At 44.5% G+C, this 18573-nt stretch overlaps 1 protein-coding gene across 9 annotated transcripts in view; it reads right to left on the bottom strand.

The window, feature by feature from the left end:
• Positions 1–18573, bottom strand: part of LOC139567571 (regulatory-associated protein of mTOR-like) — a 194975-nt gene that overhangs the window by 31071 nt on the left and 145331 nt on the right. For all 9 annotated transcript variants that reach the window (XR_011673424.1, XR_011673425.1, XM_071388929.1 and 6 more), the window contains exons 16-22: positions 18230–18295; positions 16739–16930; positions 14686–14826; positions 14391–14511; positions 13939–14079; positions 12250–12405; positions 5582–5700 (exon numbers count right to left, since the gene is read on the bottom strand). Coding sequence is in view for 7 of the 9 variants with exons in the window: in XM_071388929.1 (XP_071245030.1) it covers positions 5582–5700; positions 12250–12405; positions 13939–14079; positions 14391–14511; positions 14686–14826; positions 16739–16930; positions 18230–18295 (936 nt within the window). In the remaining 2 variants the exon portion in view is untranslated. The remainder of the gene's footprint in view (positions 1–5581; positions 5701–12249; positions 12406–13938; positions 14080–14390; positions 14512–14685; positions 14827–16738; positions 16931–18229; positions 18296–18573) is intronic.

The raw sequence follows: 18573 nt of genomic DNA, 5'->3' as shown, positions 1-18573 counted from the left end.
AAACATACTCCATAAGGAAACCTACTGTACTGTGTTCTGTAGCAGTTGGGTGAACTTCGACTGTATTTCAACATATTACCCTTTGATAAATGATCTATCCAACAACACCAGTAACAGCAAGGCACCTTGAAATCCTCCCGGTACTGCACCCATCAATAACAGAATCAACGCCAGTATACACTGTAACAGCTATTCACCAGAGAAGAGTAAAACTCAATAAGGGAAACCTGATGAATAACAGTGAGTTGTTTACAAAAGAAAAACCTGGTTGGCTTTCGGAGATCCAGTTAACATCAGCAAACACATTCTACCGTCTGGAATTGCCTTTTGATTAGATTTCTATGCTAATTGCCAGTAGTAGTGTGTGTGTGTGTGTGTGTGTGTGTGTGTGTGTGTGTGTGTGTGTGTGTGTGTGTGTGTCTGTGTGTGTTTTGGGTTTAAGAGTTTGTTACTACTATACGTGTGTGTGTGTGTGGGTTGCGGCAGCATCAATTACTAGTGTTTGCAGGCGAGCGCTTCATTAAAACAAAGCATAGAAATGACAGTCGTTACGGATGGGCTTGCCACTAATCTGAGAGGCTTCACAAACTGCAGTAGTAAAAGATGAATTAGGTGGGAGAAACCAAGCAATTATCACAACACCACCACAACAAATACACTGCAATGTTCGTACTGTTAGTTACCTCACAAACTCAGAAAGCATTTTGACAAAAATCTCTTAACACACACACACACACACACACACACACACACACACACACACACACACACACACACACACACACACACACACACACACACACACACACACACACACACACACACACACACACACACACACACACACACACACACACACCATCACATCGAGAGAGCGCTGAGAAGCAGTACTTCTTAGAGAGAAATCTTCAAAGGGTAAAACTGATCTCATCTCACACTGGGAGTCTTCGCTAAGTGTTAAATCGACACGCTCATATCAACTAAGGAACAATGGAGATAGCTTTCCCTCTCTACAAAGAGAGTCCAGATATCATTATTAAACAACACAGCAAGAGGAAGAGGAGGAGAGAGAATAGTAAAAGGAGGAAGATGTGAAACTTGTCATTTTATCACAATCAGTAAGAGCTGGTGAAGTCAGTCTGACAGTGTAAGAAATTGAATAACCGGTATGTCATTTCCCATGCAACATACACAGTCATCAGGATTATTGCATGGTAGACAATAGGTTATTGTTACCCCACAGACTAAGCTTCCTGTATGCAAAACATACAATTGTTGAGTAATTGCGTCCCATAATTGTATGGTATAAAGTGCTTGGTTCGAACCGGAGCGTTCCACCATTGGTGCATAGTCATCATCGACGCATGGCTGGTCGCCTGGCTGGTTCAAACCAACTCGTTCCACCACCAGTGTGTACATAGTCATCTTCGTCATAGACAACGCTTCCTAACGTAATGTATGCAAAAACATGACATATTGTTGCATAATTGTATTCTGTTGAGTTCTTCGTTCGTCCAGTTCCGCCACCGGTGCACTTAACGGAGACGCCAACGCGGTGCTGTGGAACATCCTGTCACCCCCCCTACTTACTTACTTCCCTTACTTATTCATCACTTCCTAAAGCCATGCTAACAAAATACACAAAGCAAGAGAGATACTGAAGAGTATATAAACCCTGTTATCACAACGGGCTTCCCGGCGGGCCAGGAGACCTGAAACCCAACTGCTTCTGCAGCAGACAAATTAACAGCATCTAGGTCGCAAATGGCACCCTATTCCCTATTTGGTGCACTACTGGGCCCTGGTGAAAAGTAGTGCACTGTGTAGGGCACCATTTGGGATGTACCCAGCCAGCCAGCCAGCCTCTCTACACTTGTGAGTGTTGAATTATTCAAAGGGGCGATTTAAATGTTCTGTGGGCGCACACAAGTACAGAACACCTCCCTGATCAACAATAATAGCCCCATGAAGCAGCCTCAAAGTGAGGTGTGATTGGTTGGAAGGGGATGTGGTCTGATGCAAGAAGCAATCTGATTGATGGAGGCAGTACCGAGGGGGAGGGATTGTGGAAGTGAGAGCGGTGATTTTCTGCTGAGTAAGGCAGTAAGGCCCAGAGATTGTGGGTTGGTCATGATCTCATGCAGTGGGTTTTAGAGCTTTGTCTACCAGTGTCTCCCCGAATGTGCAAGAGACATTCATCAAGCCTGGTCCCAGATCAGTTTGTGCTCTCTTGCTAACTCGTACTGTTGGTCTGTAGGAGTTGGCACAAGAGAAAACCAAAAAGGGGCATTCACTAGGAACCAAACAGAAGCAAATGGGCTGAAACGGGAAGGGACCTACCTGAACATGTGCAATAGTATCATCACAAAGTATGGACCACATACAAAAAAATAACCAGTTAACCTTTAGGCTTAAACCTCTTAAGGGGCGGCAGGTAGCCTAGTGGTTAGAGTGTTGGGCCAGTAACCGAAAGGTTGCTGGATCGAATCCCAGAGCTGACAAGGTAAAAATCTGTAATTCTGCCCCTGAGCAAGGCAGTTAACCCACTGTTCCCCGGGCGCCGAAGATGCGGATGTCGATAAAGGCAGCCCTCCGCACCTCTCTGATTGAGAGGAGGTTGGGTTAAATGCGGAAGACACATTTCAGTTGAAGGCATTCAGTTGTACCCTTTCCCCCCATAAAAAATGCATTAAAATGTTAATTTAGAGAACAAAGAAGCTGCATGTGTTTCACACTTCCATCCTCCTTGGCACCTGGCAACTACGCGCTAAAAATCCTAATTAAAACACAATTGGATTTGCTCGGTTGGACACTTAAACCAATGAGAGCATTTCTCTGCTTGTCAAGGGGAGGCTGTCGAGAGCTCTGGCTTTAACAGACGTGGGTTGCACCAACCTGTTACACACTCCAGTCAATATTGCGTTTAGCGCGAGACACTGAATACCTGGATTGACACTTGTTTTTAAGTGTGTGTGTGTGTGTCTGTGTGAAGATGTGGGTCGACCCTCTTTGTTCTTTCCTTTGAAGTGTTGCCAGGCTGAAGAGTGTGTGAGGACTAGGTAAGTGACTAGTAGATAATTACGGCATCCGTGTGAGATGGGCTTTTTCTTGTTGAGGGGAGTACGGTTGAGGTTTCAAGTTTTATTAGTCGCATGAACAGGATACACATTGTATACAGCGTCCAATGAAATGCTGACTTGCAGGTTCTTTCTCGACAACGCAACAATAAGAAGGAATGACGATAAGAAAATGAACATAAAGTCAGTGGCTCAGTGGAATAGAATGTGTTGCGTAAGCATAATACAGGAAGGCACAATTTACAGTCCAATGTTGGTTTGTGTCTAACATCACAGACACAGTTTAAGTCTTCTCCATCTCATTGCTTGTTCATTAACTTTCTTTTCACCAGGTAAGTTGTTAGAGAAAACCAACTCTACGGCAACAATCATTTACAGGTTAAATCAGTCAATTTGAACCTGGGGTAGAATGTATTGTGAGGGAGCGATGTAGGAAAGAAAACCATTGGGAAATGAAACACCACTGCAATAGAGAGATGATAGTTCCTCCCAAGCTCATCTACAGATGGATCAAAAGAGCAGGAAACAACAGAGAGAGAGTTGCATCCCAAACGGCACCCTATTCCCTACGTAGTGCACTACTTCAATAGGGGGTCATTTTGGGACACATTCAGAGATTCACAGGGATTTCCACCTGGGCTTCCCCCTGTTTCTGTCTCAGAGAAGAGTTGCACAGGACTGTGGATTGTGTTGAGGAGAAAGAGTGAGTACACCGGAGAGGATAAATTTACAAGCCACGATGTTATCATGGTCAAATGACCTTTCCTGAGACTGCAGCAGTGGCCCATATTGTATATTTAAAAAAATACTGCGGCATCATACATTAGTCTATTGCAATGTTTCATACATTAGAGTCTGTTGCAGTGACTCATACATTAGAGTCTATTGCAATGTAATATCTAATAAGTCCTGTTGTTTTTTTACATGGCTTCAGTGGGGAGCCCTAAAGCTGAGATGAACAGCTCTGGGGATTGCGAGGAACTGAGACTGCAGCAGTGGCCCATATTGTATATTTAAAAAAATACTGCGGCATCATACATTAGTCTATTGCAATGTTTCATACATTAGAGTCTGTTGCAGTGACTCATACATTAGAGTCTATTGCAATGTAATATCTAATAAGTCCTGTTGTTTTTTTACATGGCTTCAGTGGGGAGCCCTAAAGCTGAGATGAACAGCTCTGGGGATTGCGAGGAACTGAGACTGCAGCAGTGGCCCATAATGTATATTTCAAAAAATACTGCGGCATCATACATTAGAGTCTATTGAAATGTTTCATACATTATTCTCTTGCAATGTTTCATACATTATTCTATTGCAGGGTTCCATACATTAAAGTCTATTGCAGTGTTTCATACATTAGAGTCTATTGCAGTGTTTCATACATTAGAGTCTATTGCAGTGTTTCATACATTAGAGTCTATTGCAGTGTTTCATACATTAGAGTCTATTGCAGTGTTTCATACATTAGTCTGTTGCAGTGCCTCATACATTAGTCTGTTGCAATGTTTCATACATTAGTCTATTGCAATGTTCCATACATTAGAGTCTATTGCAATGTTCCATACATTAGAGTATATTGCAGTGTTTTATACATTAGAGTATATTGCAGTGTTTTATACATTAGAGTCTGTTGCAGTGCCTCATACATTAGAGTCTGTTGCAGTGCCTCATACATTAGAGTCTGTTGCAGTGCCTCATACATTAGAGTCTGTTGCAGTGCCTCATACATTAGAGTCTGTTGCAGTGCCTCATACATTAAAGTCTGTTGCAGTGCCTCATACATTAGAGTCTGTTGCAGTGCCTCATACATTAGAGTCTGTTGCAGTGCCTCATACATTAGAGTCTGTTGCAGTGCCTCATACATTAGAGTCTGTTGCAGTGCCTCATACATTAGAGTCTGTTGCAGTGCCTCATACATTAGAGTCTGTTGCAGTGCCTCATACATTAGAGTCTGTTGCAGTGCCTCATACATTAGAGTCTGTTGCAGTGCCTCATACATTAGAGTCTGTTGCAGTGCCTCATACATTAGAGTCTGTTGCAATGCCTCATACATTAGAGTCTGTTGCAATGTAATATCTAATAAGTCCTGTTGTTTTTTTTACGGAGCTTCAGTGGGGAGCCCTAAAGCTGAGATGAACAGCTCTGGGGACTGCGAGGAACTGATGGTGTCAGCAGCAGGAAATACAAGGGGGCTCTCTCAAGCGCGAGGGGCCAACAGTGGTTATTACACCTTCTTAAGTAACGGCAGGCTTCTCCTCTCTGCAGTGGCAGGCCTGGGGGAGTCGTTTCGCCTTAATTGCATTTGCACAAAAGTAATGGTCTCGAGGTGGGGAAAATGCCAGGGAAGAGGGAGAGTGTGTGTGTGTGTGTGTGTGTGTGTGTGTAAGAACAAGAGTGTGTGTGTATGAAACTACGTGACCTTTTCAACGCATAAAACACACCTAAAGAAAACCAAACAGACACACAGCAGAAGGAGAGAGAACAGTGTGTATGTTTAGTACCTTGTAGGCGATGCTGTTGAGGACCTTCATGGCCAAGTCGGACACCTCTGGGAACGGGTCGGCCGCCAGGTGCAGGAGAACCCTCCAGATCTGTGTGTAAACGCTGTTGAACGACACCCCTGCAACGACACACAGCATGATTAACCATATACATAATTATCCAACATTCACAGACGTGACTTACCATTAATACACACAGGCACACAGCATCAATTACCATCAATACACACACACACACTGAATTACCTTTTCACATAATGACCCAACACAGTGTGAACACCATCAATATACATTAGCGAACATCTACATTCTGTCTCCCATTCTCAACAAGCACGTAAACACAGCATGATTAGCATCAATATTTGATTAGCAACCATCAATAAGAGCCAACCTTCTCACCATCTCATTTTCTCACGTACGCACACAGCATGATTTCCATAAACACTCAACAATCTCTCTCTCTCTCTCTCGCACAAACACAACATGCTTAGCGATCACACTCAACCACTGAATTCTCCATCATCATCGCATACAAACGCTAACATCCAATTGATGCTAATCACCTGTCATCTAACATCCAAAAACATCCACACTGACTGGCCGTTGTCTCACTTCTCCTTCACTCAGTCATCTGCTGAGTTGCTGGAGCCAACATGGCCGCCGTGTCAGGTAATGCAACTCATTAATCATTAATCAACACACACAATGAAGGCAGCTGGCTTCTGCACCACTGCTGATTGTGAGAGGAACATGACTGCCAACTGTCATCATCATGCGGAATATGAATGAGCAAGTGCTCTGCTATTGTCTTTTTTACCTATCGAGGGCGACAGGTCTGTGTGTGTTTGTGAATGAGAGAAAGTGTGTATGTTCACTTTGGCGATTATTCCCTCCCTTCCCACCCAGGACTATCTCCCCCCTCCAACTTTTATTTATCAATTTTCTTTCTCCTGTCGTCCTCTCTGCGGTGTCATCCCTCATTCCAAGTTGTCACTCAACCTGACAGAACACTGCAGTGCCGCTGAGCTGCATTTGAGAGAGACGGTCACTCACCGGGCTTGGCCACGAAGGCGCTGTCAACATCAGTTTGTTTTGCTCCGGGCCTAAACCTGCCTGTCACCTTTCTCTTTGTATTAGGAGTGCCCCCCTCTTCTTCTAGTTCATTATTCTGGAACATTGACTCTCACTTTGCAAGGAACACAGCACTCCCTCTCTCTAGTTTCCATGCTCTCTCCCTCTGTCTGATGCAATCTTCTGTTCGTCTCGACGGCCGGCAGTGAAGGTATCCAGCTGTTAATGCCCTTCTCCCTTTCCCCAGCACTTCACACTTGTAGACAGAGAACAGAATGAAAAGTGTCCTTAGGGAGTTGTCACTCTATACTGAGGGTAAGACAGGACACACTCATCCTCCTCCAGAGGCTGTAGAATGAGGGACGGGTGAGGGGAGGCGTGGCGTGGCAGGCTATCACAAACTGTTGCGGCTAACCAGTGCATTTCATAGAGAAAATGCGTGGAGGCACATGTCGCAGCAAAAATCGTGAGCTCTGGTTAATAGTACTGCAGCAGATTGTAGTGTGGGCCGAGAGGGGGGTGAGAGCTGGAGGGGGAGAGCGGGGAGAGACAGGAAAGAGTACATGCGAGAGAGATAGCAAGGGGGGTAAGCAAGAGTGGAAGCATGAGAAAGAGAGAGAAAGAGCGCACGGGGAAAGAGGGAGTGAGTAAGCAAGCAAGCAATCAGGAAAGAGAGAGAGAGCAAGGGAAAAAGCGAGTGTGTGTAAGCGAGAGCGGGTGAGCGAGGTAAAGAGGTGATTAGGTTCTAGCCCGGGGGCATGAATGTGATTAGGTGCTGCGGTAAACAGCCCTGGTGATGAATGTGAAATACTGTTTCCCCTCCATTTAAACAGGGAAATACTTCAGTTTTCACTGGCATAGACACATTATCACCACAGCACCCTACACAGTTCAACATGAGAGTGTGACTACAGATCATTCCCAGGCTGAATTGTGTTCCGCAAGGCCTGGTATGAGGACCTTTGCAACATCTGCACAATTTTACAACCATGTTAAATCCTAAACGATATTTCTCACTACAACAGCTACATTTGGAGCTTCCCCTGCAGTATTCCAACAAGACAGAAAAATATGTCTCAAAGGTCATCTGTTAATGCATATTTAACACCCAATCCAATATAAGTCTTGGTCAGCCTCTGTAAGCTACGGTATATAACCCATTTCCTTCATTCAAACACGAGCATCTTAAATGCACTGACACAGGGAGAAGCTGAGCCAAGTTCTTGCTGTGGCCAAACAGAAATGTCAGGGAGGATATCAGAGCGCCTCAGAGTAGGTAGGTGTGCTCTGGGTGGTATTTTGCTGTGTAAGATATTTTCCTTTTTATTTTTAAGGCCAGATTCACTAAGCGTTTCCAACTGTTATTTTCTGGTGGGAATAGAATCTCCTGTTTCTGTAGCGTGAGGCAGCTTGCTGTACAAGTACACTCCCTGGACAGGACGCTAGTCTCGCTCAGGGCCTTAAAGAGGTAGCTCACCCAAAATTCAAAGTTGTAAGTCCATATTCTGTGCCATCTGTTGTGTTGATTTGGGAGTGAACTGTCCCTTTACGAAGAGCACTTCTATCAACAACCAGGTATTGCCCAATCAATTATATATTGAATGTGACTGACCAGTATTAGCTAACACAACCCAATTGTGCTCCTGCAACATGGCTAGGCTCCCAAACAAGTAACATATCTAAATGTTTAGGCATTGAGTCAGCACTATGCTAAACCTTCTATGGTACAGCCCCATGGTGTTTGTTTATGCATGCCATGTCATGTCATGAGCTGCTAGCTGGGTCAGAATCAAGCACATAGGGAGGTAAGGACAATGGAAATAGAATGACTAAACCTATTCTATGGTTCGATGCTAAACTGGACACAGAATAGTGGGCGAGGGGCCAATTTCATACTCAACCTGTTTAGAAGGAATCAGACCCCAGTGCAGCTTGGGAAGGTTTTAGATAGAAGCTGAATGAACGCTAAACGCACCGGTTAAAAGGGTAGCGACACAAACGTCTACCAGAATGTGAATTTTTTATTTTATATACAAAAATATATTTGATATGCATTTCCTGGTAGTTTATTCGTCAGACTTGGTCAAGCGCATGCCACTGTGTCCTGAAAAGACCCATAGATGTGGCTGTGTTGGACTTGGCCAATCAGAGCTTCCTGTGGGAGTTGATTAATACCGGATTATTTGATGAATCTGAGTTAACGCAGCGGTGTGTTCCCATGGGTCAGTGGTGCACTGGAGGGATTTATGGAAGTGGGGAAGCGTGTGTAGTGTACTTAGTACCCGTCTCACGCCACCCCCGTGTTTGTGTGTGTGCGTTGTAGCCGTGTCCTCGTATTTTGGAGCAGTTTTTCCCAACTCTGGTCCTCCTGTACCCCAAACAGTACACATTTTCATTGTAGCCCAGACAACACACCTGACTCGTCAACTAATCATCAGGCCCTTAATGAGTTGAATCAGGCGAGTTTGACCGGGGCTACAACAAAAATATGTACTTTTGGGGGGGCTGGAGTTGGGAACCACTGTTTTGGAGTACTTTGTCAAATACAAGGGCAGTTGGTGTGTGACGTGGGCATTTCTCAAACTGGCAACAGAAAGTAGGGAATCCCCATCTCTCTCCCCCTCTCTCCTTCGTGTTGTTGGTGAGTTAATGCTTTTTCTCCACACACACAAACTGAGTGTCAGGACGCATCAAGGCCTCTGCCAATCACCACAGCATAGGGGAAACAGAGCGGGGCCAGCCCTCAGTGAAACCAGGAAAAGCACTCAGTCTTTTGGAGCCAGGGGCACCCTCGTGAGTTGAACAGTAGAGGATGGCAGGTTGAGAACAAGTCATACCTACGGGTAAGAGGGAATTGAAGCAGGAGAAAGTATAGGAAGGCAGGGCTCCAGACTGCGACCGCTTAGTCGCATTTTGACTTGGCTGTGCAAGTAAAAAAAAATGTATTGGTTGCATCGGCACGAGCTGAACATTCATTACAAGGTCAACTCACTCAAGTGTCAAAACGTCCTATTTTTCTGGAGGCTGAAACCATGATTTGGTCAAACAGTAGAGTGCATTATCCTCAAGATTCCTGTAATGAAAGTGTCTGCACAGCCCCTGTAACTGTTTTGCTGGTGCCTGCTGTGAGCCACACGCTCTCCCCCGGAAAAAAAGGGTTCTGATTGTTTAATATTTAAATATCCAACAGTGGGAAAAACACAGAGTTGGAAACAACAACTGTTGAGGAGAGGATGTTCTCAGCTTTCTGGGGTATACTCTTTATATTGAGGTCAATAGCAAATACTTTACAACCAAGATATTTTATACTGAACTTTTCTGGGATCTTTATAAAGATCCCAGAAAAGTTCCATACACACAAAAAGCTTATGTCTCTCAAATGTTGTGCACACATTTGTTTACATTCCTCTTAGTGAGTATTTCTCCTTTGCCAAGATAATCCATCCACCTGACAGGTGTGGCATATCAAGAAGCTGATTAAACAGCATGATCATTACACAGGTGCAATAAAAGGCCACTAAAATGGGAAGTTTTGTCACACAACACAATGCCATAGATGTCTCAGGTTTTGAGATAGCGTGCAATTGGCATGCTGACTGCAGGAATATCCACCAGAGCTGTTCCCAGATAATTTAATGTTCATTTCTCTACCATAAGCCACCTCCAACGTTGTTTTAGAGAATTTGGCAGTACGTCCAACCAGCCTCACAACCGCAGACCACGTGTAACCACGCCAGCCCAGGACCTCCACATCCTGCTTTTTTCACCTGCGGGATCGACTTAAACCAGCCACCCGGACAGCGGATGAAATTTAGGAGTATTTCTGTCTGTAATAAAGCCCTTTTTGGGGGAAAAACTCATTCTGATTGGCTGGGCCTGGCTCCCAAGTGGGTGGGCCTATGCACTCCCAGGTGGGCCTATGCACTCATGTGAAATCCATAGATTAGGGCCTAATGAATTTATTTTAATTGAGTGATTTCCTTATATGAACTAACTCAGTAAAATAGTTGAAATTGTTGCATGTTGCGTTTATATTTTTGTTCATTATATACGGCTTTGAGATATACAGAGTGCTTGAAATGTGCATCAGCCATTGCTAGTGCATAGGGTAGTAGGCTACAAACTGCAACGTTTCTTTAGGACATTACATTCAGATTAATACATGACTACTAGCAGTGAGTATTATATTTAGTGTTAGCAATCTAGCTAATCTAGTTTCTTGAGTTTTAGCCCCAAATAAATTTGCCTTTGATATTAATGCAAAAAATGATTTAGGCAAATTAATCTCTATTGAACAAAAGAAGTCAGAACATATAAGGTGATTACTATTTCTGTTCTATTGCTTGAAGCCTTGGAAAGGAATGGTGCGACCAAATCATGGGCTTGTTCCACCAACTTAAAAAGAGAGTGTCACCAGTGCCACCAGACTAAATGTTAGTCTGGAGCCCTGAAAGGGGCGAATTGTAACTTCCACTTAAGTAAAATGTTTACTTAGTCTCCCATTGACATCAATACATGACTAAGTGAACATTTGACTTAAGTGGTAGTTACTACAACCCCTTACTACTGAGAGGAACAAGAGGTGATTTGGAATAAAGGAGAGGAGTAGAACTGTAAGATTAGGGTGGTAAGGGTAGTTAGTGTAAGCTCAGTGGTAAGGGTAGTGTAAGCTCAGTGGTAGGGGTAGTGTAAGCTCAGTAGTAAGGGTAGTGTAAGCTCAGTAGTAAGGGTAGTGTAAGCTCAGTGGTACGGGTAGTGTAAGCTCAGTAGTAAGGGTAGTGTAAGCTCAGTAGTAAGGGTAGTGTAAGCTCAGTGGTAAGGGTAGTGTAAGCTCAGTGGTACGGGTAGTGTAAGCTCAGTGGTACGGGTAGTGTAAGCTCAGTAGTAAGGGTAGTGTAAGCTCAGTAGTAAGGGTAGTGTAAGCTCAGTAGTAAGGGTAGTGTAAGCTCAGTGGTAAGGGTAGTGTAAGCTCAGTAGTAAGGGTAGTGTAAGCTCAGTAGTAAGGGTAGTGTAAGCTCAGTAGTAAGGGTAGTGTAAGCTCAGTGGTAAGGGTAGTGTAAGCTCAGTGGTAAGGGTAGTGTAAGCTCAGTAGTAAGGGTAGTGTAAGCTCAGTGGTAAGGGTAGTGTAAGCTCAGTGGTACGGGTAGTGTAAGCTCAGTGGTACGGGTAGTGTAAGCTCAGTAGTAAGGGTAGTGTAAGCTCAGTAGTAAGGGTAGTGTAAGCTCAGTAGTAAGGGTAGTGTAAGCTCAGTGGTAAGGGTAGTGTAAGATCAGTAGTAAGGGTAGTGTAAGCTCAGTAGTAAGGGTAGTGTAAGCTCAGTAGTAAGGGTAGTGTAAGCTCAGTGGTAAGGGTAGTGTAAGCTCAGTGGTAAGGGTAGTGTAGGTCAGTAGTAAGGGTAGTGTAGGTCAGTAGTAAGGGTAGTGTAGCTCAGTGGTAAGGGTAGTGTAGGTCAGTGGTAAGGGTAGTGTAGGTCAGTAGTAAGGGTAGTGTAGCTCAGTGGTAAGGGTAGTGTAGCTCAGTGGTAAGGGTAGTGTAGGTCAGTAGTAAGGGTAGTGTAGCTCAGTAGTAAGGGTAGTGTAGGTTAGTAGTTTTCCTACCTATGAGGGAGTTGAGGGAAGAGTAGGAGGAGACTCGTCTCATCTTGTCGATGGTCTCAAAGGAGAGGATGTACTCGTCGTTGTCAGGGCTACCCAGGGTGCTGCTGGCACTGCTGCTGGTGCTCAGGTTACCTGGAGAGAACGCCACCGGACCACCTAGACATTCAAATGACAGAATAGTAGTTACACAACAGAATCACTATACCCTGAAATATCCCACATTATACCAGAATAACAATACTCTGAAATATACCATATTATACCACAATAATTATATGCTGAAATATACTAAATGATACCAGAATAAATATACCCTGAAATAAACCACATGATACCAGAATAACAATACTCTGAAATATACCATATTATACCAGAATAATTATACGCTGAAATATACCACATCATACCAGAATAACTATACCCTGAAATATACCATATTATACCAGAATAACTATACCCTGAAATATACCATATTATACCAGAATAATTATACCCCGAAATATACCATATTATACCAGAATAACTATACCCTGAAATATCCCACATTATACCAGAATAACAATACCCTGAAATATCCCACATTATACCAGAATAACTATACCCTGAAATATCCCACATTATACTAGAATAACTATACCCTGAAATATCCCACATTATACCAGAATAACAAAACCATGAAATATACCATATTATACCTGAATAACAATACCCTGAAATTTACCATATTATACCAGAATAACTATACCTTGAAGTATGGAACAGTATCAAATGGAGCGTGAAAATAAAGTACTTTTTCTGCTCTGATTGTTTGATTTTGTGTGTCTGAAGGTAAAGTGAAGTGTCAACTTTTTACTAGCCCCCCCCCCCTCCCATCTCCCTCTCGCTAGAAACTACAAGCTATTGACTGGACCTTCCATTCAATCTCCCCAGCCTATTCTAACTGTCCGCCCGAGTCATCACACTCTATAACTCTATACAACTTCCCATTATCATCGCATGACTCACACAAAATGGCCACCATATATCCCTGTGACAGAGTGCATATTGAGATGGGGATTGGGAGTAGGCAAGGCAGGCTAAAAGGTTTGTCATGGTTGTTGGTGACAAGCACCGCTGCCAGTTAGAATGAGTGGACGATGTGGATTCAGAGAGGCTGTAAGCGGTAAGCTAACATGCTAGCGGCTAGTATTAATCAGCATGGCTATATTGCCTTTTGGCTTCAGCAAGAATGAGCTGACACCTGAGTCAGTCAGTACAGCGGGGGCTGAGAGAGGGTCAAGAGTGTAATCCTCCATTAATGCTGTGGGTGTATGATGGACATAGGCTCTCAAAACTGTGTGTGTGTGTTTTGTGTGCGTGTGTGTGCAAGCAGAGCAAGACAGCCGCTCCCCCCCACACACACACACGCGTCAGCGTGGTAAGCCCGAGGATAATTATATTCTCTGTTGTGACTTTGCCATCATGACTATGATGACGATTCTTCAAATCCCCTCAAGTAATTCTTTGGGAAAGAAGAGAGGCAGTCAGAGGGAAGAGAAAAGTCTCTACCCTTCAGTCGCTTTCTTTCTCTCCATCTCCCTCCTTCACAGTATATAACCACATTTATCTCTCCATATCCTTTCCACGTCTCTTTTTTCAGTTCACTCTCTCGCCCGCCTCAATGTCATCCTCTCCGTCTCTCTCTCCTACCCTCTTCGTTGAGGTTGAGGTTCTGCAGGCTCTTGTTGAGGTTGCGTGCGGTGGTGGCAGCTCTGATGTTGGTGTAGGAGTTGACTGAACGCAGCCGCGGGATGGCTGGGCTGTCGCGCACTGGAGTCAGGTTACAGGGCTCTGTACACAGGGGAAGGTCAATTAACCCATTAATTTGGCACTAAATGCAATACAGTAGCGACATGACAGTATATATGAGAATAGGTAATAAAGGTCATTTTAAATATTGATGTGCTCTATCAAAACATGCTGCATATTTCATTCAAACTCCCTCAGATCCCTAAACCCCATTTCACATGTACAGTAGTTAGTCTCTGGGACAAGTCTGAGTGGACCAGTGTGCTTTAGAACAATACACATCAATGACTTCCTATTGTAATGATTATGACAGAGGTTGGAAGTGTGTGTATGTGGTGTGTGTGTGTGTGTACCTAAGGTGTTGGCAGGTGAGGGTACAGTGTAGTTCTTCTCCTCCTCCATGAACTGCAGAGCCACGGTGCAGAAGTTACTCTCGTACTGAACCACCAGGTGACTCAGCGCCACCACCAGCTCCTGAAGAACACACGGCCACCACACAGTCAACCAGAACCCAACACACACACGGTCAAAACCTAGTCAACCACAGCAAAAGACCTAACACAGTCCATCGCCCACAGTAAAAATCAGTCAACGACCTCAGCAAGAACATTGGAAATATTGAGGTGAGAAGTGTGTGTACGGGCCCACCTTGCGGACCACAGGGCTGCCGTCGTTGATGAGCTGTGCCAGCATCATGGCCACGTTGTGGTCGATGGTTGTAGAGTGGTCCGTCCGCTCGGCTGAGTTCCCCACAAACGTCCCCAGGGCAAACACCGCCGCACAGCGCACCTGAGGAGACCGGGGATAGTTTGGTAACAAGAGAACTCACTCCCTAATCACTTCCGGGTTGGATTCAGACCAAGTCATTGGTCAGTCATTGGTTAGATTGCTTTGGTGCTGCTTTTTAAAAAGGGGAATCAATACTAATACCCACTCCTTAATCCTCTCATTTCTAATGCAGCCATATTTACTGAGAAGATCAATGGTGTCTGAAAATAATAATTTACCATTGGTCACGCAATACCGCCCATCACACTAATTGACTGTGTACGCTAAATAACAATAACTCCTATTTCTAAATTGTTATCAATAATCGCCCCAAGAAGCCACAAAGGAAGTGCAGGTCCACATAATCTATTGTTTATTCTCTAAGTATCTCTCAGGGCAGTGCCTGTCATACGCAAAACTAACTCAAACCTGGCCCAGTGTGTGTGTATATTGCAGAGAGTAAATATGCATCTCCTCTTGAGAAATCCCCCCAACAGGCCTCAGCTGAAAATTCATTAAAAACTCACCGTAGTCACTGATCTACATTCCTCAGTCTGCCTCTCTCTGTTCTCCCAGTCTCTATCTCACTCTATCCATCTCCCTCACTCTCTGTCTGCATTATATGGAGTACTTGACACACACACACACCTTCATTTTAAAGAGAGGAACTGGGCCCAGATTCACCAAACACTTCTTACGCAAAAACTTAAGCTTCTTAAGAAAAAAACAAGTTCATAAGTGCAATTCCTCAACATCTTAAGATTTTATGATTTTCTTACTAGCTTCTCAAATATCTTCTAACAAATCTTCTTAAGATGCTTGTTGCTAGGCAACCGTTTTCGCTAGCTATCTAGCTAGCAATGGCAATCATGTTATCATATTTTCTACTGAGATTACTGTTCTAAAAACATGTCCTTGGGTTTAAATAATCAATACAGAAACTTTCAGATTAAGTTTCTGAATAAAACATGTTCAATTGCGTTCATGAGTTTCTTCTCTCACTGCCCTGAGTTTAAGACAAGGGTTTGGCTATCTTGGAATTAACAACATCTCCAATAACTTTATGTTCAAGAATATAATTTATTCTTAACTTCTTGCTTAAGGAGAAACATAAGAAATAGCGCAAGAACATTTCCAAGAACCTTTTTAACTTTTTTCTTAAGTCTAGTTAAGGACAAAATGGCAGTTAAGAAGACATTTCTTCTTAAGGTTTTGTGAATCTGGGCCCTGAAGGAGGGAGCTGATCAAACTAGTCGAGTAATAAATATAGATTTTTATATTGTGGTTTGTGTGTGTCTGGGTTCTCCGAAGTTCCTGGTGAAGCACTCAAATACCCAATTCTCTTCAGGCATTGTGAGTGTGTACATAAGGTTGTGTGAGATCAATGTGTGTGTGTGTGTCTACACCAGAGTGGATGTGGACCCTGGTCTCACCACTCAGCCACAGCAGCTGCCTGGCCTCTAGAGAGATTGCCCTGCTAGGCTGCTGGCAACAGATGTTCCCTGTCCCAGTGTGTGTGTGTGTGCCCTGCATGTCACCCATGTGAGGTGGGCGAAATACAGCGCAAACTGACTTCACTGTCCCTCAGGTCCTCAAAATCCTAAAGGAGCCACTGAACCCTCAATCTGCTAGGTGTGACACACACACAGCCACCGAGTGTATGTCCCAAAGGTGTGTGTGTGTGTGTGTACGTCTGAAAGGTGTGTGTGTGTATGTCCCAAAGGTGTGTATGTGTGTACGTCCCAAAGGTGTGTGTGTACGTCTGAAAGGTGTGTGTGTACGTCTGAAAGGTGTGTGTGTGTACGTCTGAAAGGTGTGTGTGTACATCTGAAAGGTGTGTGTGTGTGTGTACTTCCCAAAGGTGTGTATGTGTGTACGTCCCAAACGTGTGTATGTGTGTACGTCCCAAAGGTGTGTATTCCTTCCCTCTCACCTCAGGTATGGGGTCGGACAGCAGGCTGTAGAGCTTCTCGTGGGCACTGTCCCTGACACCACACCAGCGGGCCGAGTCAAAGTTCTGCCAGATGCGTCCCAGGCAGATGGCCACCCACTGACGGAGCAGGGGATGAGGGTCAGAGAGCTGCTCCAGGCAGATGGCTATCAGGTTCCCCTGCAGACAAGCCTCCTGGGGGGAGGGGGGTGTTGAGGAGGAGGAGAAAGGAGTTGGATGGCAGGCAGGGAGGAGAGAAAGAGTGTTAGAGGGGCCATGTCAGTAATTCACACACGCACGTCCAAGGCCTTTATGACTTGGCTTTAGGCTGAGCTTCCCATCTGGAAGTCTATGGGCAAACCCAACAGGGAACTAACCTCTACCTCCCACTGTGAACCTGAAGGGTCGACGTCCAATGCTTGCCTGTTAAGAGTTCGTCACCTTTTATGTGGGGTTGTATTGGTTCCTGTGGCTATGAAAAGCCACCATTTGAAAGCCTATAACTATTTTGGCAGACTCTCTGCCTTGTGGCAGTATCAAACCATCCTCCATCAGACAACTAGAGTAGTACAGGGATTCAGTGTACAAGTTGTAACGTGATCACACCGGAGCTGAACCCTACCAGTAGGAGTACCATCACTCCTAACCCCTGAAGTTTAGGCCACGTGTTCCAACCAATCCAACAAATGGAAGGAATGATGAAGTGCTTGTTGAAAGGAAGGCAGAGAGGTAGAAATACAAGGCGGCGAGAACTTTGAACGAGCGGCACGTCTCTGTAATGTTGGAGCTCATCTATTATTAACACAGAGCCAATGGGAGATGGAGAACATTAAGTAAACAGAGAGGGAGGGGGAGAGAGAGAGAGAGGAGTGTGCAAAAGATATGAAGAGCAAGATTAATAGATAGATAGAAAGACAGAGAGAGCGAGAGAGAGACCTAGCGACAGAGAGACACCGAACGCGCGAGAGCGAGCGACAGAGAGCGCGCAGGCGAGAGCGACCGAGAGGTGCGCAATCGACAGGAGAGCGCTGCGTGCGAGAACGACAGACACAGAGAGAGAGCAAAAGTGAGAGAGACAGGGACTGAGACACAGGGACCGAGACACAGGGACCGAGACACAGGGACAGACAGAAAGAGAGGGGGGTTTGTAAGGCTATGTGGATCTATGATAGACTCAATAAACACCAAAAACCACGTGAAGAGGTCTGGAGCGTTTTCTGGGAATAGAGGAGTATACGGTGACAGTCGCCATGATAAAGTGTTGTCAGGAGAGAGAGAGAGAGAGCAGAATGGGAGTAAATGTTGAAAATATGACTGATTATCTACTGAGAGTTGGGGAGAATTAAGAAGTGTGTCTGTTGAAGGGTTTTAATCAATGTGGGGCTTGCTTTATAATAGCGTCACCTTTAAAGTGATTTCTTCATCGAATCATTTACCACATTCTCCCCTAAAATCTCTCCTGTGTCCCCTTTCTCTCACAAGACACACACACACCTGGCCTGTGGTGTAGCTGTTGACAATCACAGCCAGGATAAAGACAGCCATGGTGCGGTGCTCAGCCTGAAACAGAAAACACAAGAAACACAGTCAACTGCCATGTATCAACTCAGTTCACAAACACCTCATTCATTACTGGGAGCTATGGATCACAGCACACAACATGTTTGAGTAGGTAGAAGTCACCACTAACCACTGATACAGGGTCAGATATATTCTCAGCTATAATGGAAAAGGTTATGATCGGCGGTAAGGGCAATCTGATTCTAGATCTATGGTTAAGGGTAACATCTGTGTCGCACCCACAGGTGCCTTGTGGCGCTTTCGGTTTTCTCATGCTC

Source organism: Salvelinus alpinus, chromosome 2 (assembly GCF_045679555.1).
Source record: "Salvelinus alpinus chromosome 2, SLU_Salpinus.1, whole genome shotgun sequence".
In the NCBI taxonomy this organism is placed as follows: Eukaryota; Metazoa; Chordata; class Actinopteri; order Salmoniformes; family Salmonidae; genus Salvelinus; species Salvelinus alpinus.
This window is presented reverse-complemented; position numbering and strand designations above follow the sequence as displayed.